This window comes from Geotrypetes seraphini, chromosome 11 (assembly GCF_902459505.1).
Source record: "Geotrypetes seraphini chromosome 11, aGeoSer1.1, whole genome shotgun sequence".
NCBI classification, from domain to species: Eukaryota; Metazoa; Chordata; class Amphibia; order Gymnophiona; family Dermophiidae; genus Geotrypetes; species Geotrypetes seraphini.
Genome location: NC_047094.1, coordinates 47851164 through 47874417, shown reverse-complemented (window position 1 = coordinate 47874417; position 23254 = coordinate 47851164). Strand labels below are relative to the sequence as shown.

At 42.0% G+C, this 23254-nt stretch overlaps 1 protein-coding gene across 3 annotated transcripts in view; it reads right to left on the bottom strand.

The window, feature by feature from the left end:
- SEPTIN12 (septin 12) overlaps positions 1-23254 on the bottom strand; it is a 198127-nt gene that overhangs the window by 138482 nt on the left and 36391 nt on the right. For all 3 annotated transcript variants that reach the window (XM_033963188.1, XM_033963189.1, XM_033963187.1), the window contains exon 2: positions 15978-17384. In XM_033963188.1, coding sequence (XP_033819079.1) covers positions 15978-17384 — 1407 coding nt within the window. The remainder of the gene's footprint in view (positions 1-15977; positions 17385-23254) is intronic.

The window sequence follows — 23254 nt, the reverse complement described above, 5'->3', positions numbered from 1 at the left end:
TTCCCCTCTCCGTGTACCGTCTGCCTCTCTCCCGGTCTGCTACTCTGGAGTTCCTTCGCTCCACTCGCCGCCCTCTCTGTCCTCTCTCCGCTTCACTGCCTCCTCCGCTCTGCCTCCACTCACTCCTCCGCTGCCTGCTCCTTCCTCTCTCGCCCCGCTAGCCCTCTCACCGGTTCGTTCTCCTCCCTGCACCGGCCTCTCTGTCTCCTCCGCTCTGCCCTCTGCTAGCGCTCTCCTCTAGCCGCACGTAGCCACGTGCTTGCCAGGCTCAGCTCGCCCTGCAACTCCTTGGCTGGCCCAGCGCTGTGGATTCCTTCGTTGGCTCCTCCCCTTTTATGGGGGGAGTTAGTCTGGTGACGTCGGGGGGTAGGCGGAGCTAACTCTCGCCTCTTCCCCTCTCCGTGTACCGTCTGCCTCTCTCCCGGTCTGCTACTCTGGAGTTCCTCCGCTCCACTCGCCGCCCTCTCTGTCCTCTCTCCGCTTCACTGCCTCCTCCGCTCTGCCTCCACTCACTCCTCCGCTGCCTGCTCCTTCCTCTCTCGCCCCGCTAGCCCTCTCACCGGTTCGTTCTCCTCCCTGCACCGGCCTCTCTTATTAGCTTGGGAATTAGATAGGAATCATTATAAAGGTAAAGGGTTGAAAAGTTACCTGGGTGATAATATAATCATTTGCTAATCAGGGATTATTATTATAAGGAATAGTGTTTGTTTAACAAGAAGTTTTACTTAGTTGTCTAACCATTAGATTGTGATAATCATGTACTGAGTTTCATTTGTGTAATTAGATATTTTGAACAATACTTAGATTCTGCAGCTGGCTTGTGAATTATATTTTTCTATTTTCATAATAAAGATATTTCTCATTAGCCTGGGTTTTGTGTCGTATAATTAGACCATGATATTTGGACTTGAATAAGAGGTTATGGTTTTCTCTAGACCACTTAACAGAGACGTAACGTGTTTATAATACTGCTAAGTGAACCATAAATCCTTCTACAGGTACTTCCAGAGGAAGCTGAACTTCTCAGAAATGTTCACTGCAGCATTGAAAAAAACTGCCAATAACATTATCCAACCAATAACATTATCCAACATTACATAGAAAACAGACTTCCTCAGGGGAGTCATCCGTTTCATATTGTGACAATTTGGCATGTTCATCATGGAACCTTCTTTTGCGTCACCATGACTTCCAGATAGAATTTCCACACAGAAATTCCACACAGAAATTAAACTATGTGTAAATTGGAAGCAACAGGCTTAGCTTCATTCCACATACTTTTCCAACTGTTGCAGAGAGCTGTCAGTCCTGAAATCAAGGTTTTTATGTTGGACACTTCAACATCCAGTGTTGCATTTCTGGATTAGATAACTGTTACAGATGTCAACTGGAACTAATATTTTGTACCATACAACAAAAGAATGTCACCACATAAGACAAAGCTCCATTAATCTCTTCTTGTTTTGGCAGTTAGGTTCAGCTTCAAGAGGTCTTCTAATGCTAATTTGATGCCAGGCAGATGGGCTACAAAGGGCTTCACATTTTCAACACAGTCTGACCACTGTGTGCTAGATATGCCATAAAGAGAACAGCCAATATGATTTTGCAAAATTTTCCATCGATGTGGACTAGAGCTAAACAAGTTATAATCAGTTTGCATGTTTATAATGTAACCCCCCTCCTTCTCAGACTTAGAAGTAAAAGGGATCCCTCTTGAAATGAAATTAGTTTGTAGTCGTGAACACCGAGGGTTAAATTGATACCTTTCCCCAGGAGAAGGAGTGAATTCCATTAAAAAAGAAAAATGTATGTAATAATAAAATGTAATGTAACCTGGGAATAAAAATGTTAATTAAACCATTAACAAAATAGATATAAAGAAGCATTAAGGACTCTAGATTGAAAATAGAAATAAAATTTAATAAACAGTTACTGTATATACACTAGATAATGAAATTCAGCTTCACTTCCTGATGGTTCTCCTTTTTCCTCAGGTTAGTGTATTAGAAGTTTTCTGTTCTTTCTGTGTAGGGGTAACATGTTGGCGCGCTGTTGCTAATAGATCTCTCTCTCCCTGGAACCAACCTACTACTCTAACTAAAACCAAATCAATAAGAAAAATCCCTATCCTAAATCCAATAGCCCCCACAGTTGCCTAAAATACTTTCTAAGCTAGGGAAAAAACAGATAATTGATGTTCCCCATACTATTTCCCTCCCCAAAATTTCCTATATATAATCACAAAACTCATCCTTCCTCTAAACATTTCATGCATATAAATCTTTTCCTAAAATCCCAAAAATCTTTACAGAAATTATTCCCGGAAAGAGATTTTCAAGGCAGTTTCACAACTTTGCTTCATCAGTATTCCACAGAAATCTGTCACAGGACATCTCATTAACTTCTCCAGAAATCAGCACCACAGACTTATTACACAGAGACTGAAAATTTCTCCAGAAATCAGGTTTCAAAAGCAGTTTCTTTGCTTCACCAACATTTTTCTCACAACATTACACAGGAATTACGGGGAGGGACATTAAGGTGGGCAGGGAAGGGACATTAAGGTGGGCAGACTAGATGGGCCGTGGGCCCTTATCTGCCGTCTATTTCTATGTTTCTATGAATCTCACACAGGACCTCTCATAAAATCTTCTCCAAAAATCAGCACCACAGATTTGTCACTCAGAGAATCTCTCAAAACACTTCCCAGAAGATTCTCACAGACTATTTCTAGCATCAAATAGTTTCACTGATAAAACAATTCTTCACATCAGCCAAAAAGAAATGTTTTCACCTTTGGATAAATACCAGAATCTATATATCAAACCTCAACTTCAACCAAACCTCCAATTCCTATTCAAAATTCAATAAAACTAGCTATAATTACCTTTATCACAAGGCACAGAAACCAAACTACCTGCACACAGATCCAAGTCACCCTCCCAACTGTCAAATCTGACAGTTTGAATGTTCAAGCAGCTGATGCTGATCTCTGCATTAGGACAGCAAACCTGTGCAGGAAATAAGCAACAGAATACCAAAACTGCACCAATACAAAATATGCACAAACCATACTTCTGAAAATAGGAAAAAAAAAATAAACCCAACCCTACAGGTCTTACATTCCAGATTTTCTTTGCTTTAAAACCCTTTAAAATCTTCTTTAAACCCTGTTTTTCTCACTCAGGTAACTTTTAACCCTGGTTACACAAAATATGTTATGGTTTCAGGAATACATTCTGCAGCATCATTTCCACACAAATTGAGTGTGTGGCATCCACATGGAGAAAATATAGCTGTTGGACATTGCTCAAGTATTTTTGCTTGTGTACTTTTATATTTTCCTGACATGTTGGCTGTGTTGTTATAACCTTGGCCTTCATTGGGGCCCCTTGAGCTTCATAGACCCTGGAGCAATGTACCAGCTGTACCCCATCTCCTCGGGCCTGCCACTGACTGAAAGTCTCCCCTAGTGTGAGCACTGCTTTTGCAGGATCCCAAAACACAGTCTACCCAGCAAGTAGAAGCTTGACTTAGGAACAGAGCTATATCCGGATTGTACTTTTGTAGAAAGGAAAAACACAGATTTAATGCCTCAGCCTATAATTTGGATGTACAATTTAGAGAATAACACAGTGACAAAATAATCACAGTTCCTGTCCCCGCAGATAGCCACAGGAAACAATCTCGTGTCATTCTTTAGTGTCTATCTCAACTTCAGTCCTTCTAAACGAGGATTCTTTAATACAAGGCTTGAGGGTCAGTGGCTGTGCCCATTCATACTCCGATTTTTCCCTCTCTCCTTAAAGAATGACAAGCAGATGGGTTCCCACGGTTATCCACGGGGATGGGAATGGTGATGAATTTTGTCACCATGTCATTCTCTAGCACAATGTAGCTGAAGACATTGTCATCATTATATTTGTACAGGATCTTTAGTCAGTGCAGCCTAAGTATGCCAACACTGTCAGTGGGTCCTAGGCTCCATCTTTCTGTGACAAAAATCTTGTATTCCATAACAGACTCTCTTGTCTAAGCCAACGTGAGCCTACAAATTATACTAGGGTCAACTACTAGCACTGACAAAGTTTCAGGAGTTTGCCTCTTCACGTTTTATACAGTTTTTTTCACCATGGGCAGTATCTTACTGATTATCAAAGCAATCACTACTGTAGTCCAACTGTTCAAGGAGATTTAAAGGGAAAAAGGTCTTCCACAGGGAAATGAATTTAAAAGGAGAATGTTTTAGCAAGTGACAGAGACCATAAAGCTGATAAAATGTCTCTGCCCTGACCTGAGGAAGGAAGTATTAGCTCTTGAAAGCTAGTCAAGAATGTATTAATTCAACAAAAAAGGTAAATTAAATTAAAGACCAGGCAATTAGGAACAAAGGCTCATATCTCTGGAATAACTTTCCTAAACATTAGGGTAGAAAAATGGAACATGTTTCCACAGCAAGCACAAAACTGGGTTTGTTTGTTTTTTTAGAGGAGTCTTTATTAAAATGGTTTTAGGACTCATGTTCATGATGTGGTTGTTGGGGGGGGGGGAGTGCAGAATGAAGGGACATGTTTTAATATAATTGTTTCGGGGGGGAAGCGGGGATATTGCAGATTGCAGTTCTGTCTTTATCTGCCAAGTCTACCTTATATGGTAGACAGGCACTGACTACCATATAAGGCACTGACTAGGATGCACTGCAAAGGGCAGGGCACCACCACTTTTCAAGATAGTGGGGTAGGAGGCAGGAGTGAGTGGATATCAATCCTGCCTCTTCTTTTAAGTTAGAGAGTGTGGGAAGGTGCGCCTAGATACAAGGGATTTAATTTTTTTTTTTTTTTATAAGGGGAAAGGGGGTTTGGTTAGGAGGAAAAAGGAGAGGGCCACTAGACTCCCAGGGATGTTTCAAGCTGTGGGTATGAAATCAGTTCATGTCATTGAGGAGCTGATAGACCATGGGATGGGGGTGGGGGGCTGGGAAGAGGGGATGCCAGTAAACACACCCAATACTTTCAAGCAACCCTTTTCCACACTGCCCAAGACTCTGGAATAATTTTTCCTGCAGTAGTTGCATGGTAAAAGCTTTTTTTTTTCATGTTGTGGTATAGCAAAAATGCACTGCATTTCCATTCATTTTAATGTGATTTGCAGTCAGGGTTTCGGTACAAGTTAACACCCGTTCTGAAACCCTTTCTGCATTGCTATCCCACAGTTTGCAAGTAGTGGAAGGGGAAACGTTCCATTTCATCATACTATTAAGTATGCACTTTTCACTTACTGCTTATATTTAGCCTTTAGTTCTGTGGGTGCTTAATAGAACCAACATTTAGGAAGATAAGAAGGGTTCCTCTAGCTCTCAAAAGACAGAGAAAGGAAAATGGTAAAACCAGAGGACATAATTTGAGGTTGAGGGGTGGTAGATTCAGGGGCAATGTTAGGAAATTCTACTTTACGGAGAGGGTAGTGGATGCCTGGAATGCGCTTCCGAGAGAGGTGGTGGAGAGTAAAACTGTGACTGAGTTCAAAGAAGTGTGGGATGAACACAGAGGATTTAGAATCAGAAAATAATATTAAATATTGAACTAAGGCCAGTACTGGGCAGACTTGCATGGTCTGTGTCTGTATATGGCCGTTTGGTGGAGGATGGGCTGGGGAGGGCTTCAATGGCTGGGAGGGTGTAGATGGGATGAAGTAAGTCTTAACAGAGATTTCGGCAGTTGGAACCCAAGACAGTACAGGGTAAAGCTTTGGATTCTTGCCCAGAAATAGCTAAGAAGAAAAAATTAAAAAATTTAAATTGAATCAGGTTGGGCAGACTGGATGGACCATTCAGGTCTTTATCTGCCGTCATCTACTATTATACCCTAGAGGTACATGCTGCTGGTATTCTGACTTTCGCTTCACCCCACCCATCCCCCTTCTATGCCCCCTTACTACTCAACCAAGGCGACAAATGAAAAACAAATGGCCTTAAGCTGAAGAATCAAATTCCTGGCAGGTTTTATGGTAAAGTAACCCCTAACTCACTGTGACAGTACTGGAATTTAAGATGGGTTTTATCGAACTCCCAGCCCTTCTCTCCTCTTGACTCTCTCTCCTCCCCACCTCAGTATAAAGGTGTCAGAGTAAAAACTGTTGTATCATGCTTACTGCTCTCTTGGCACTTCAAGTATACCAGCTGAAAACAGCCTCTCCTTCCCCCTCCTCCCATTTAAAAAAAAAAAAAAAAAAGGCAATTTAGGAACAGGCCATAGGAGTCATTCCTAACCAAAAGCTTAGAATTAAATGTTTAACTCATTGTTTGTTATAAGTTTCCATTGCTAGTTCTATGGTGAAACATGGTTATAAAGTATATGTGATACTTTACTCCACAATGACTACCAAAGATGAATGGTTCAGGGGATAGCCAGTGCTGGTGTCATTATGGTCTATGATGAAACATTCCTAATATCTGGTGGCAATTTCCTCAGTCTCAAAGGTACTAGGACAATGTTTTTAAGTTAGCTATGGAGATTTTGAGGATCTTGGTATACAAGAAATTGGAATGGAGTCTGTTGAATGTAGGACCACCAGAACTGCCTATCAAAGGAGAAGCGTTTATTGGCGCATACACTTCTCCCTCCGTATTTGTTGTGATAGGGGATTAACAGAACCGCAAATACAGAAAAAAACGTGAATAATTTTTTCATATGTTATTCGCTGTTTTCTATTAAAAATCATTGTGAATATGGTGAAACTGCGAACAACATGGTGGGAGACCTGGCCTGTTCCTGAAGGAAAGGCAAAACACAGTGAAGAAAGTGCTGGGAATCAGCAATTTCTCTATGCAAGCTGATGTAATTTGGGGGGTGGAGCCAGCAAGCTTAAAAACTGTGAATAATCGAAACCACAACTACTGAAACCACAAATACGGAGGGAAAAGTGTATAGTCATAGCGGGCCAGATGGTCCTAGCATCAGCATGGAAACAACTGATGTTGCCATTGAAGTGTTTCGTTCAGTGTTCCCACTAAGGATTGGCTGGGTGCATAAAAATTAGCTCTCATGTGAACAACAAGTTCTAAAATTAATTTTTTTGTGTGAGCAACAGGTTCTCAAAACCAACAATTTTCCAGATTTGCAAGAATTTTTGTGAGCAACTACGCAAAATATGAGAGCAACACTCTTAGAATATATGAGCGATTGCACAAATGCTCTGCTTAGAGGGAACATAGGACTCTCATCGCTAAATTACAGTATATTTATTTGATGACAAAATTGACTGCCCTTTGACACAATCATAAGAACACAAAATTGCCATACAGCACAGTTACTTACCGTAACAGGTGTTATCCAGGGACAGCAGGAAGATATTCTCACACGTCACTGACGGAGCCCCGGTACGGACCACTTCAAAAGTGCATCGCCACCAAGTCTTTAGAAAGTTTGCGATAGCCCACACTGCGCATGTGCAAGTGCCTTCCCGCCTGATGTAGGCACGCGACCCCTCAGTTAAGCTAAGCCAGCTAAGAAGCCAACCAGGGGAGGTGGGTGGGTTGTGAGAATATCTGCCTGCTGTCCCTGGATAACATCTGTTACGGTAAGTAACTGTGCTTTATCCCAGGACAAGCAGGCAGCATATTCTCACACATGGTGACCTCCAAGCTAACCAAAAAGGGATGGTGGGAGTGTTGGCTTTAGGAAAATAATTTTTTTTAATACAGACTGGCCGAAGTGCCCACCCCATCTGGAGAAAGACTCCAGACAATAATGCGAGGTTAATGTATGAACTGAGGACCAGATGGCAGCTTTAAAGATTTCCTCAATATGAGAAGATCTAAGGAAAGCTACAGAAGCTGCCATAGCTCAGACTTTGAGCTGTGACATGACTCTCCAGGTGCAATTCAATCTGAGCATAGCAGAACGATATACAGGCAGCTACCCAGTTGGAAATTGTTCGCTTGGAAACAGGATGCCCCAACTTGTTAGGATCAAATGAGACGAAGAGTTGAGGAGAAGTACGGTGTGGCTTTGTCCTGTCGATATACTAGGCCAAAGCACGCTTACAGTCCAGAGGGTGAAGGGCTGTTTCTCCTGTGAAGGGAAGAAAACTGGGAGAGCAATTGACTGATTGGGATGAAACTCCATCACCACTTTCAGAAGAAACTTAGGGTGTGTGCGTAGAACCACTTTATCATGGTGAAACACTGTGAAGGGTAGATCCGCCACCAATGCTTGTAACTCACTGACCCGCCTGGCAAAGGTGAGAGAAATGAGAAAGACAACTTTCCAGGTGAGAAAGTTGAGATGAGCTGTGGCCATTGGTTCAAAAGGAGGCTTCATCAATCTGGAAAGAACCACATTAAGGTCCCAGACTACCAGTGGAGGTTTGAGAGGTGATTTCACATTGAAAAGTCCCTTCATGAACCTGGAGACCAAGGGATGAGCAGTAAGAGGTTTTCCCTTGACTGGCAGGTGAAAAGCTGTAATAGAACTGATATGGACACTTAATAGATGTGGATTTGAGTCCAGAGTCAGACAGATGAAGTAGATAATCCAATACCAGTTCTACTGACAAGGAAGTTGGATCATGATAATGATGACACCAGGAAGAAAACCTAGTCCACTTTTGTTGATAAATATTGTTGCGTGGCTGGTTTCCTGGAGGTGTCAATAATATTGCAGACAGGCTGAGAGAGATGTAACTCATATGGATTCAACCCAAGAGAAACCAAGCTGTCAGGTGTAACGATTGCAGGTTGGGATGTAGAAGCGAACCTTGTTTCTAAGTAAGCATAGTAGGAAAGATTGGTAGGAATTGGCTCCCTGGTGCTGAGCTGAAGTAGAAGGGAGAACCAATGCTGTCTGGGTCACTGAGAAGCAATGAGAATCATGGTGGCTGACTCTCGTTTGAGTTTGAACAGAGTCTAACAGGAGAGGAGTTGGCGGGAATGCATATAGAAACAGGCCTGTCCAATCCAGGAGAAACACACTGTCTTCCAGATGGTGAGGAGAGAAACGTCTAGAGCAAAACTGGGGCAACTGGTGATTGTGGTGAGTCGCAAACAAGTCCACATGAGGAGTGCTCCATTGTGCGAAGATGGGATGGAGAGCTGCAGAGTAAGAATTCTGCTGAGGTTGTCTGCTAGGGAATTCTGCTCTCCTTAATGTTGCGAGCTGTTGCATCCTGACATAACAGGAGAGAGCCCATGCCTCCATGCTTGTTTATGTAGTACATTGCTACTTGATTGTCTGTGCGAAGGAGTAGGACTTGAGGACTCAAGAGGCGTTGGAAAGCTTTGAGAGCATAATATATCTCTCGAGCAATCTGATGTGAAATTCGTGCTCCCTGGCAGACCAATGTCCTTGGGTTTTAAGGGCATCTAGGTGCACCCCCCAGGCATAAGGAGATGTGTCTGTCATTATCACCTTTTGGTGAGGGGGCAAGTGAAAAAGGAGACCTCTGGATAGATTGAAGCGACTGCTGAAGAGATGTCACAGAAATATGTTGTGAGAGATGATCTGTCGCTTGAGACCACTGAGAAGCAAGGGCCCACTGAGGAGTGCGAAGATGCAGTCTTGCTAGTGGTGTGACGAACTGTGGAAGGCATGTGGCCCAGGAGAATCATCATTCAAATTGCAGAGATTGTTTGAATCTGAAACATCTGTTGACAAGAGGCAAAGAAGAATGTGTAGGCAATCTGCAGGAAGAAATGCTCGCATTAGAGTGGTGTCTACGATGGCCCCAATGAATTGAAGATGCTGGGTCAGAATGAGGTGGGACTTGGGGAAGTTGATTTCGAAGCCCAAGGCTTGGAGGAAGGAAATGGTTTGAGATGCTGCTAGTGCCACTTTCTGAGATGAGACCGCTTTGATCAACCAGTTGTCCAGGTAAGGAAAGACTTGGAGACCGTGGGAATAAAGAGATACGACCACTACAATCAGGCACTTTGTGAAGATCCTAGGAGAGGATGCCAGGCCAAAAGGAAGGATCTTGTACTTGTAATGGTGCCGATTCACTTGAAAACAAAGGTATTTGCGGATGCCAGATGGATTGGTATACGAGTATAGACTTCCTTGAGATCTAGAGAGTATAGCCAGTCGTTCTGATCTAGAAGAGGATAAAGAAGAATGAGGGAGAGCATCTGGAATTTCTCCTTGACTAGAAATTTGTTGAGATCTCTGAATAGGGCGAAGTCCTTCCGTCTTCTTTGGGACTAAAAAATAGCAAGAGTAAAATCCCTGCTGAGAGGGAGGAACCTCTTCGATGGCATTTTTAAGCTGGAACATATGAATGCACTACAAAAGGGACATTATAGAAAATTTAAGGATGTCTGGGAACCATTGACAAAATTCTGTATGGAGCAACTATTGATTTTAATTTTAGCCCTTTGAGTATACACATCTAAGGTGGGTGGGGTTATACCATTAATTTAAATTGGGAAAGGTTATTGAAGGAATCTATGTATTTGTGTGGGTAGATGAGAGGAGTAAAATGATTGCTCATGTATTTCTGCAAGATGAATGTGCTTTTCTTGAATTATTATATGTACATCTACTTGTTTATTGTACTGTTGATAGTTGGAAAATCAATAAAAAACTTTAGATTAATGGCTTACAGGTACTTTAAAAAAAAAAAAAAAAAAAAGAGAAGGAGAAGAGATTGAACTCTTGAAGAAAAGAGGACTGTGCAGGATTCGAAATAGAGACTCTTGGAGGATGATCTGGAGACAGGGTGTGAAAATGGAGAGTGTAAAACCCTGATGAATGATGGTCAATACCCAGAGATCTGTTTTATGAGCTCACAACGATTGATGTAATGTTGAAGCCGCCCTTCGATTGGTTGAGGCAGATGTTGCAGAATGGGAGCTGTGGCTATGCTCCTGAGGAACATGTCTAAAAGGCTGGCTGAGTAGGTTTCTGTTTAGCAGCCTGTTTAGGTTGTTAACGTGGTTGCTACTTCTCTTTTCTAGGTTGAGGTTGAGCTGGGGCAGCAGCTTTAGCAGTAAACCTGCGTTGGTAAGAAGGAGCCAGCTTGAAAGCACGAGGAGCTTGAGGCATCTTTTTTGGTTTGACCAAAGTGTCCCAGCGGGTTTCATGAACAGACAATTTTTTGGGTCGAAGTGTCCATGGATGGTCCGAAAAGTTCATCCCCAAGACACGGAGCATTGAACAAATGATCTTGATGGTTGACATCGAGCTCAGATACACGGAGCCACGCAAGTCGCCTCATAGCCACCGACATGGCTGCAGCTCGTGAGGTAAGCTCAAACGTGTAGGTAGAACGAACCATATACTTCCTCAATTGCAAGACCGTAGCAATAAGATTTTGGAAAGCCTGGGTCTTGCGAACAGGGATGTATTTCTGAAAAGCAGAAAATTGTTTGACCAGATTTTTCAGGTAAAAGGAAAAATGAAAATTATGATTCCCAGCTTGGTTCGCCAACATTGCATTTTGATAAAGGCGTTTATCGAATTTACCATTGCTTTACCCTCTCTGCCAAGAGGCACAGAAACGTAGACACTAGAGACTCTGCAAACTTCAAGGTTGATTCCACCACTAGAGACTCATGAAGAAGTTGAGATTTATCAAACCCAGGGATAGGAACCACTCTGTATAAGGACTCAAGCTTCCTAGGAGCCACAGGAATGGATAGTGGAGTTTCTAGATTTTTGTAGAAAGTTTCTCTCAAAATGTCATTAAGTGGGAGCTTCAACAGTTCCTTTGGCAGATGGTCATAGTCTAAAGCCTCCAAGAACTGTTTACTATGTTTTGAGTCTGCTTCTAGCGGAATGGCAAGTCTTCAGACATTTGACGAAGAAATCTTGAAAAAGTGGACCGCTCAGAAAAGATAGCAGATCCCCGAGAAGAACATTGAGGTGAATCTGACCCAGAAGAACCATCATCAGTGAAGAGTGGTTCCTGCTCAGAGTCTCCCAATAAGTCAGAGTCTTGAATGGAATAGGGATGGTATTGAAGATCTTATGAGGCCTTCCGGGACCGCACCGGAGTCACCTCTCCAGATGTTTGCGTCAAGGATGACTGATGCCGTGGAGATGGATCCGATAACTCCTGTGTCGAGTGTCTCCGAACCGATAGAGCATCAGTGTGAGGGGCAGTCAGTGTCATGGGCTGCTCAAACTAGAGCAGCACCGGGAGAGTCAGTATCGACATGGGCATAAGCAGTGCCGGCACCAACATTTGAAAATGCTCACCCAATTTCTCCCAAAGCAAATTGTCAATATTTTGCTTAAGAGAGAGCACTGGTACAGTTTGCTTTTTTGCCAGTTCCACTGGTGCAGCGCTCCGGTCCAACGATGAGGAGGCCGATGTCAAGGCACTCACTGAGATTGGAACAGGTGCTTACGGGACTTCTTCGAGGTCAGCATGATTTGGCTCAATGCCATTTTGACCCGAGTCCCAGATGGAGTAAGGGAAGGCTTCTTAGCATGCTTACTTACAGAGACATTATGGTGCGACACCGAAGGCACGTCAGATGTTACTGGCAGAATCGATATGTGCAGTGTCGCCTTGGTCGGCACCGCAAGTATGGGTAGGAATGTTGGTTCCCACTCCATAGCGACACCGAAATGTTTCTGTTGCTAAAGAATGTGGTTTTTCAAAGTCCTCTTCTGAAGGGAAGAACAGCATGTGCAAGTTTCAGGACGATGCTCAGGCCCCAAATACTGGAGACACCAGCAATGCGGGTCAGTCACAAAGATGGGCCGAGCACAGTGACCGCACTTCTTAAATCCCATCAACGGGTGTGACATGGACGGGAAGACTGCCTCGGTTAAATTGAAACCGGTGGCCAAGGTGGATGAACAGGCCCAGTCGGCCCAACCCGTGAGGGAGAAAAAAAATAGATTTTTCCTATGTGGTTTTTTTTGGGGTTTTTTTAAATGGGACATTTGGAGCATTGAGATCAAGCATCAAATTACTGCGTCTCAATGGCCACGAATTTGGTCTTGGAGAATGAGATGTACGGTGTACGCATCTATGAGACAAACTTGGTTTTTCCTTTTACATAGAGCATTTTGGACCCCAGTTAGATTACAGAAGTTAAATAGTTCCAAGTCTGATAGATGCTGGCATTGTAATCTTGAGATTGAGACATTAGATCATTTATTATACTTTTGTCCCTTTTATTTTGACCTTTTGGAAATCAATCTGGACCCAAATAAATTGTTTATTAGAGAATCCTGTGGCTTTGTCATATGACATGATTCTATTTGGTATGTCAATGAGAACAAAGAGCCAAATTTCATCAAACAATAACAAGCTTTTATTGATTATGACAGGAGTTGCCATACAACATATCACACATAATTGGAAAAACTGGAGCAGGCTTAATTACAGTTTTGGTGGAACTCATTGTGTCACATCTATAAGATGGAGAGAACAATAGCCATACAAAAAGGGAATTATAAAAAATTTAAAGAGATATGGGGGCCATTGACAAATTATTGTAATGAATAGATACCATTTATCCATTATATAGTACAATACAAGGGAAGGGATGGGAGGGAGGGAATTCTAAATTTTTTATTAAATGTTTAGATCAATAAAAAAGAATATTTCATATGATATATTTGATTACATATGTTATGATAGGGGTGGGAGGGAAGGGGTTAAATTTTATGTATTATTGTTAAAGATGACAGAAATTCAAGTGATTTAATTTCAATTGTTAATTTATTGATACACTTGTAAGATGTAAAAATGAATAAAGATCAAAAAAAAAAAAAGGGAAAAAGAAAACAAAAGAAAGAAAAAATGACTAAAAGTCACAAATGTGAGAGCAGGTAGGCAAGGAAAAAATTTTAATGGCCATTGAAACGTGCCTTAGGTCCACGGAAACTAAGAAACTGAGGGACCGCACGCCTACATCGGGCGGGAAGGCACTCGCGCATGCACGGTGCGGGCTATCGCAAACTTTCTAAAGACAAAGTGGTGATGCATTTTTAAAGTGGTCCGTACCGGGACTCTGTCAGTGACGTCACCCATGTATGAGAATATGCTGCCTGCTTGTCCTGGGATAATGAGACCCAATCCATATCACAGGTATCTGGCAAGATCCTAAGTCAGGGGTGTCAAAGTCCCTCCTCGAGGGCCGCAATCAAGTCGAGTTTTCAGGATTTCCCCAATGAATATGCATGAAATCTATTTGCATGCACTGCTTTCATTGTATGCTAATAGATTTCATGCATATTCATTGGGGAAATCCTGAAAACCCGACTGGATTGTGGCCCTCGATTAGGGACTTTGACACCTCTGTCCTAAATACTAAAACAGATTTTATACTGCCTAGCCTTGGAATAAGTAGTAAATTTTCCCAAGCCATCTCGATAATGGCCCATGGACTTCTTTTAGGCCTTTTTTAAGCTGATTTCATCACATTCTCCGGCAACAAATTCCAGAGTTTAATTACATAAAGCGTGAAGAAATATTTTCTCTGGTTTGATTTAAATCTACTACTTAGTAGTTTTATCGTATGCCCCCTAGTCCTAGTATTTTTGGAAAGAGTGAACAAGCAATTCATATCTACCCTTTCCACGCCACTCATTTTATAGAGCTTTATCATATCACCCCCCTGAGCTGTCTCTTCTCCAAGCTGAAGAGTCTTATCCGCTTTAGTCTTTCCTCAAAGGGAAGTCATCCCATTCCTTTTATCATTTTTGTCACCCTTCTCTGTACCTTTTCTAATTCCACTATATCTTTGAGATATGGCGACCAAAACTGCACACAGTATTAGAGGTATGGCCATACCATCAAGCGATAAAAGGGCATTATAACATTTTTCATCTTTGTTTTCCATTCCTTTCCTGATAATTCCTAACATTCTATTTGCTTTCTTAGCTGCTGCCGCACATTGAGATGAGGGTTTGAAAGTATCCTCAACAATGACACCTAGGATCCTTTTCCTGGGCAGTGACTCCTAACACAGAACCCAGCATCACATAGCTATAGTTTGGGTTCCTGTTTCCCACATGTATCACTTTGCACTTGCTCACATGAAACATCATCTGCCATTTTGATGCCCAGTCGTCCTTTCAAACCTGGTGACAAGTAAAATGAATTCTTCAGGACTGAAGCACACGTTTCATTTTGCGATGATCTTGCCTTTCCGTGACATTGATACTTTACCCTCTGACAATAGGATGGGAATGAGCGGGGGTGAAGTTTGGGTGGGGTTAGATTGGGGACCAGAATGTTGTTTAGGGTAAATAGCCACATGCTGAAGAGCAACAGTATGTAAATAGTTGGATTATGGAGTCATTGAACCTGGTAATTGTACCTGTTGAAATTTGGAAATAAATAAATAAAACCAACCCTTAAGGAGTAAATATTCAGCCGGCAGCAGTGAGCAGTTTCCCAGATCATCCTGGATTCAGCACTGAGTATCTGGTTTAAGCTGCACTGGCTAACGCATGTCCAGTTAAATCAATATTCAGAACTTTACCGGCCATGGGTTGCCACATAAAGATAGGACTAAGATTTATGTGGTCACTCAACCATTTAAATGCTGAATATTGGCACAACCAGCCAAGTGCCCAATTCCGCCCTGGAATGCCTCCAAAATAGCAGCAGTTAGCACTTAAGTGCCAACTGCTCATTTTCAGAGGCAATAACCAGTTAACTGCTGCTGAAAATTAACAGATAGCCTCTAACAAGCAATTTCACTGGTCAGCGTCCATTTCTGCCACTTAAATCATTTTGAATATTGACCAGTTTGACCATTTTGAATATTGACCAGCTGAGAGCAGGTTAGATGAAGCATACCACGTACACCAATTATTGCTGCGACTAGCAGCTCCCAGAAGCTCAGGAAAGGTGCGTATTCTGTAGTTGACCAACTTTGGAAGCTCAAGCGCACTGGTATTCTCACAGTTTAACACACACAAAGGATTAGCTGTTCTCATACAGTGAGATCATATCTAGCCACTTAACAGCAAGCCCCAGTAAACTGAGAATTCAAAGGATTTTCAGCATCTTACCTTCCTTTGTCTGCTCTGCAATGTGCGATTCTTGCACTAAGCCTCCTGAAGATCTGGATGTTTTCCCACCATGGGGAAAATTCTGGAGGGCGGAGATAGGAACAGGAGCCTTTAATTCCGAGCCATCTGCCCGTGTAAAGGAGTTTGCTCTTTCTATCATACACTTTAGATAGTCCTTTGTGAAAGATGGCAGTGGGGTGGAACAGAAGACAGAGGACATTTCTTGAACTGATCCAAGCTGAGACACCAACTGGAACTGAGGGGTAGAAATCAATGTACAGTTCTCATCAACTGGCATGTCAATGGGCAAGGGCACTAAAGATGGTATCCCAGGCATTCCTTTAACGGGTTCTGCTGTTTCCTCCTCAGCTGTAAAGACAGGTTGTTGGGATGTGGGTTTGGTCTGGATGCTAATGTTTGTTTGGAGGTTAACTTTCAGCTGTGTCCTTGGCAACGGTCTAGACACAGGACCTGTGCCAGGATCAAGACTTGGACCATCTGGTGGCTTCTCATCCAAACCCTTCAGACTGATAGGAAATTTCTGCAGCTTGTTTAGCTGCAATTGAGTTGGTCTGATAACAGGAATAGGAGCACCAGCCAAATTCGGTCTGGTCACATCAGGAGGTGGTGAGGAAGATGATGAGGAAGAGAAAGAAGGTTCTCTGCTGATGGGTTTTGAGTTCTTGGAAAGGACCATAGTGCAGCTCTGGGCAGGGGCGTTCCATGCTGCTGCTGAGGAATAGGCCACATCTGGGGAAGGAATAAGATCAGGGCCCTGATCCTCAGCAATGTGTAGATCCAAAGAAGGCAAAGAATTGTGGTTTACATTAGTCATGGGCACCAAACCGGCACCTGGACGTTCAATCTCAGAATGGAAAACACTACCATGGGAGGAGAATTTCTTCAGAACTGGACTAGATATTTTGGAAATTCTAATGTTAGACTCAGGCTGACCCAGGGGGCTCTGGGATGACCGCACAGAAGCTATCAACTTAGTGGCAGGCTGGCACTCTAGACTTGAGGTGGAGCTATGAAGGCTCTCACTGTCGCTGCCTGGTCCCAACATGGAGAATCCATTAGGGTTGAGTCGGGTTTGGAATGAAGAGACACGAGTAAGGTTCGATCGGGTGCTGCCATTGCTTTTTGCAATCTGAATGGTGCCTCGGTTGAAAGACAGACTGCTACTGATCCTAGTCTTCAGAACAGGGCTGTGGGCTGGACTGGAATTAGAACTGATGCTGATGTGGGTCTGATACACTGGTTGGTGAGAACCTGAAGATCTCCTGCTTTCCCCGCTGCCTGTGAGACTCATTCCTGCAGAACTAGGGATGTAGGGAGAATTAAGCGAGGAGGAAGGTGACAATTCTGGATCATCCACATCTTCTATATCAAAAGACCTCTTCAAGGCTGAAGGAAATAAAAAACAAAGACAAAGCAGGTATTAGAGTGCTAGCCTAAAATGGAGAGGCACAGGAGAGGGGCATCAAAACTATACATACCCACACAGATTTAAGAAAAGGGCCCAGTTAATTACACATTTTTTCCTCAACAGATTGTTTAGTTTGAAGGACAACCTTTTTGATATAGCCTTCAATCCATAACCCTACTCCTCTGTTCCCCTTAACTGTATCCATGACATCCTGCTTATCTGTCTTGTCTGTTTAGATCAGGGCTGCCCAAGTCTGGTCCTTGAGATCTACTGGCAGGCAAATCTCTCTCATGCATATTCATTGCGGATATCCTGAAAACCTGGCCTGCCAGTAGATCTCGAGGACCGGACTTGGGCAGCCCTGGTTTAGATTGTAAGCTCTTTCGAGCAGGAACTGCCATCATCTTTGTGACTGTACAGCACTGCATATGTCTGGTAGCACTAAAGAAATATTAATAGTAAGTAGACATCTAGTCTGAGTGTGTTATAAAAAACAGACACCTACATGTGTAAAAAAGCAGCTTTGCACTTACACCAGCTTTGAGGCTGCTATAAAGCATCTACGATTTAAGCACACAGGTATTTTACAGCCTACAGGCATCCTTCACAACTTCACAAGCTCCTCCTCTGAACATGCCCACATAAAAGTACAAGACTTGAACTGCAGATTTATGTGTATGGGATAATTAAAAAAAAAAAAAAAAAAGAGAGGCCTTTTATGCATGTACAACTATGAAAATCCAACGTAAAAATTGCCCCTAAATGAAAGAAAATCTTGAATAAAAGCTAGGGCTAGCACCATTGAACCTTTGCACAGTTTAGAGGGCTATCTTCAATAGGATATGCAACTGAGAATCATATCAAAAAGATAGCCACCACTTTATTCACAAATGTAATAGGATAGTAAATCTAAAGTGGGCTTTCAGCGTTAAGAGCTGCCCCAGCTGAAGTACCTTACCGGCTTTCCTTGCAATGGTAAAATATAGCATCCATGCACACACTACTTTCAAAGGACTCCATAATTTACCACAGAGGGTACAATTCACTCCCAAACAGACAGAATAGCTTTTCTTTAAACTATTTCCAGTCTGATTGTGGTGCTTGTTATATCCAGCAGAAACTCCTCCCGCTTCTCTTGGAGCAGTCAAACACCTCCCTAAATTCACCAACTGCTGCTTTTTGATTATTCTTTGTGAATAGCTTCCGATTGTCTCCTAACTCCATGCTGAACCAAAGTCCCAAACTACTGAGAAAATACAATTATGTCATCCTTCATTCATATGGACCATGGCATGTTCCCAACCTGATCCACCTTTGGTTTGAAAATACAAGTGCTGGCTCAATCCACTCATTCTAGGGAATTCTTTATATGGTGCCTAGCATTATGAAGTCAAATCAAACATGGAGGAAAAGTCACAACAATGTTTCCTTAAATGGTAGAAAAACCTCAGACACCTACACAATGCCCATACATAGTGTAATCAAAGGACCCAATTATAGGGTAGAACTTAATCATAGTTTAAAAAAAACCAAAAACCCCAAACAAAAACATTTTAAACAAATTCAGGCACCTACTAATGACGAACCAATACATTTTTTCTCTTTTTCTATCTATAGAAAATGAAAAAGAAAAAATAATAATTGGTTTGTCACTAGTAGGTGTCTGAATTTGTTTAAAATGGTGGTTCTGGGTGTTTGTTTTTTGTGGGGGTTTTTTTTTTTTAAACCTATGATTAAGTTAAACCCTATAATTGGGTCCTTTGAGTGATTACGCTATGTATGGACACTATGTGGGTGTCTGAGGTTTTTCCACCATTTAAAGAAACATTATTGTGACTTTTCCCTCCATGTTTGACTGTGTGTGCATATTTTTTGTGGAGTAGATCCTGTTTCTTGTTATCAAGTAGCCTAGCATTATGCACCATTTCCATGTTGAAAGAGCAAGATGCCAAAACGGCCCCAAACTATACTTATATGCCCAGCTACAGAACAGTGCCCAAGTGTTTCTGCACGATCTGAAAAAGGGGGTGGGTGGGGGGGGGAAGAGGGATAATGATAGAAGGGACATGGGCAGTTCAGACGTGCTCTCTTAAAATGCCAAGCAGAAAATGCTCAATTATGATAACTAGAATTCAGGGGATCAAATGCTCAACTATGATAACTAGAATTCAGGGGATCTGCACCCCAGTTGGCATAAATGCTCGCATCCAAAGTTGGACATGGATTTCTGTGCTATGTGCTATCCTATAAAAGGGTGCCCATCCCAAAGCGGCCTTTATAGACTAACTTTCAGCACCAACTTTTTTCAGCGCCATATACTGAATCCAGCCAATATAATCTAAGTGGGAAGGAACTTTTTGAGGGCTCTTTCATTTTCAATCAGCCGTCTCCTGTTGTCTAATCTATAGGATCTAATTGGGTTGGTTTTTTTTCTCTTATCTCTGCCTGGATTATGTCTATTTCACTGTCTTCAAAGGTCTTGCCTCAGGAGCTGCATACAAACCAATTTATTCACTTAAAACTATCACCTGCAAAGGACACTAGCCTAGAGGGACAGGCGTAACTTAATCAGCTCACACCACCACCTTACTGTCATAACATAGCTCAGAATTGTAACACCCAGCAAACATACTTAAAGCACACAAAAAGGCACAAGTCATTCTACCAATATGAACAATAGAGACATCTGTAGTGAATTATAAGGACTGCAATATAGTTATGCACTCAAAACCACAATTGTCATCATAGGTCTCCCATAATTTTTTTATGCAGTATTTTGTTGTTGCAATAAAATGGTTCATTCTTATTCAAACAACTTATCTTCTTTTCTTTCAATACATCTAATCTAATCTATTCTTATATACTGAATCATCTCCCAAAAATAGGAGCTCGATTCGGTTTATATAATTAGATCACAAAGAAAGATCCATTAACATTCATTGGAGCTATAGCCTAAAAAGCTATGAAACATTATGATTGTTTAAATTTCAATGAAATTCCAAAAATTAATAATGAACAACATTTAACTTGCAAATGTGCTGTTCCTCTGGACCCACTGTCAACATGGCCAGTGTTTTCAATTTCTTCATCAGGGAAGTGGTCCATATTACCTTGCCTGCATGTTCTTATTAAAAAAACACACAAGGAAAAGCAAACAATGGCATTGAAACTTATTGAAAGAAAAGATGTCAACAGTTGTTTGAATAAGAATGAAGCATTTTATTGTAAAAACAAAACCAATGCAAAATAATTTATGGAAAGACCTAAGAGGATATGGCAACACTGATGTGGCATCAGGCAAGCCATGTTCAAAAAAGCAAATTTGGAAGAAGAGCGCGCTGCTGGTTTCAAAAGTTGGTGGCTGAAAAATAAACAACCTACACTATGCTAATGATGCAACGCTCATCACCAGCAGCAAAGATGACATGCTGTATCTACTCAGAAAGGTCAATGCAAAAAGTCATAACACGGGATTAGAACTGAACATAATCAAGATGAAGATAATGAACATGGAAAAAGATGAAAATTTTGAGCTTGAAGGTGGTAGTATAGAAGTTATGTAAACAAAGAAGCAAATAGCATGGGAGACATACTCTGCAAAATAGCACTTGGTCGCACTTCAATGAAGATTCTCGACAAAGTATTCTAAGGCAAGGAAACAACAAGCCAAATGAAAGTCAGACTTGTCCACGCACTCATTTTCGCAGTGGTCAATTATGGATGCGAATGCTGGACACTACAGAAACAAGATTGACTCATTTGAGCTTTTCGGCTGGAGAAGGATTTTATGTGTGCCCTGGACCACCAGAGGAACTAACAAATCGATTCTGGAAGAGCTCAAACTGGGTATGTCACTCAAAGCTCAAATGATGAATTTACAACGATCTTGTTTTGGTCACGCTGTCAGAAGAGAAAGATCATTGGAGAAGGACATCATGTTTGGGAAGATCGATGACTAAGAGGACAACCTGCAATCAGATGGCTGGTTGAAAACAACCATGGGGAGGACACTGGGGAACCTTAGACTAGCACAAAACTGATTTCTTTTTCGATCTGTAATTCATCAAGTCGCTAGGACTTGGACACGAGTCGATGGCACCCAACTTAACTATGATGACAACTGTGGCTATGGGTGCATAACTATATTGCACTCCTTATAGTTATTTGTGTTTGTTGTTGGTAGACTTGATTTGCGCTTATGCCTTTTGTGTGCTTTAAGTTTGTTTGCTGGGTGTTACATTCTGAACTTTTGTGTAAGTTTAATCCTGCATTTTCTAAGGGAATTTGGCTCATGTAAATTGATAAGGTATCTCAGGGCATAGAATAGCCTATTTTGTGCCGCACTCTAGCAGGCAGCAGTATGATGCATTGCATACAGTGCTTCCTGATGTGTGAATCTGGGCAGTGGATGAATTTTAAGTTTTCTCTACAGCCAAATCAGCTCCTGCCAGAAGAACCTGGTATTCGAATCTTCTCCACAGCCTTTGTTCCTCTATTCCAGTGGTTCCCAAACCAAACCTGGGGGACCCTCAGCCAGTCAGGTTTTCAAGATATCCCTAATGAATATGCATGAGAGAGATTTGCATATAATGGAAGTGATAGGTATGCAAATCTCTCTCATGCATATTCATTAGGGATATCTTGAAAACCTGACTGGCTTGGGGTCCCCCAGGACAGGTTTGGGAACCACTGCTCTACACTGTTCACTGTAAATAGGGCCAGTGTAGAAATGATGAAGCTCTTGTCAAACACTGGGAGGCTCTATCAACTTCAGGCAGGTTTGGGCCCAGGGCAATTATCATGATAGCTCACCCTTAATGCTGGCCCCTGAATACGATTATAAAAATTGCCAGAATACTTAGATTTGCTAAGGCTTTGCGGTAATTAACAGTCTCTAGTTCCACGGTTTTTCCTGGAGTGCTTCCTTCTGGTAGATATTAGAACTGGAAGGTCTATGAACTGAACCTCTATTAGAATCTCATTACTATTAAGTTCAGAAATAACGGTTACAAAATGTGACCTTAACAGCACTGGCACCATTAAAATTAGTCTTTCTACAGAGGCATCCAACATGCAGCCCATGGGCCAAATGCAGTGTGCCTAACCTCGGGATGCAGCCTGCTTGAGATTTTTACCTCCTCAAAACTTTTTTTAACCTACTAGCTAGCACTCATGATTTTGAACAATTGCAGAGTTATTTGGTGAAAATTAAGTCATTGTGTTAGAAGAAGGATTCACAGATTTCGATGAATATAAATCATGCTTCAAAAGGTTAAAATATTCATGCAGCCTGTACACATATAAAATTTCTGATAATGTGGTTCACTGTTGAGAAAAACAAAAACAAAAACCCTAGGGGCCTTTCTTTTAATAAAATGTGCTGAAATCAGGGCTTTGCCTATGCTAATAAGAACATAAGAACATAAGCAATGCCTCCACTGGGTCAGAACCAAGGTCCATCGTGCCCAGCAGTCCGCTCACGCGGCGGCCCAACAGGTCCAGGACCTGTGCAGTAGCCCTCTATCTATACCCCTCTATCCCTTTTTCCAGTAGGAAATTGTCCAATCTTTTCTTGAACTCCAGTACCGTACTCTGTCCTATTACGTCCTCTGGAAGCGCATTACAGGTGTCCACCACACGCTGGGTAAAGAAAAACTTCCTAGCATTCGTTCTGAATCTGTCTCCTTCCAACTAATGCAGGACTTTGCCATGTGCTAAGCCCAGATTGACTATGGCATTTTCTATTTTAATTTTCAGGTTGCAGGCTAATGTTTGATTAGCATACAGTAGCTGGAAAAAGTTACCCCTCTCCCCTTTTACAAAACCACAGTAGTGGCTGCCACGCAGC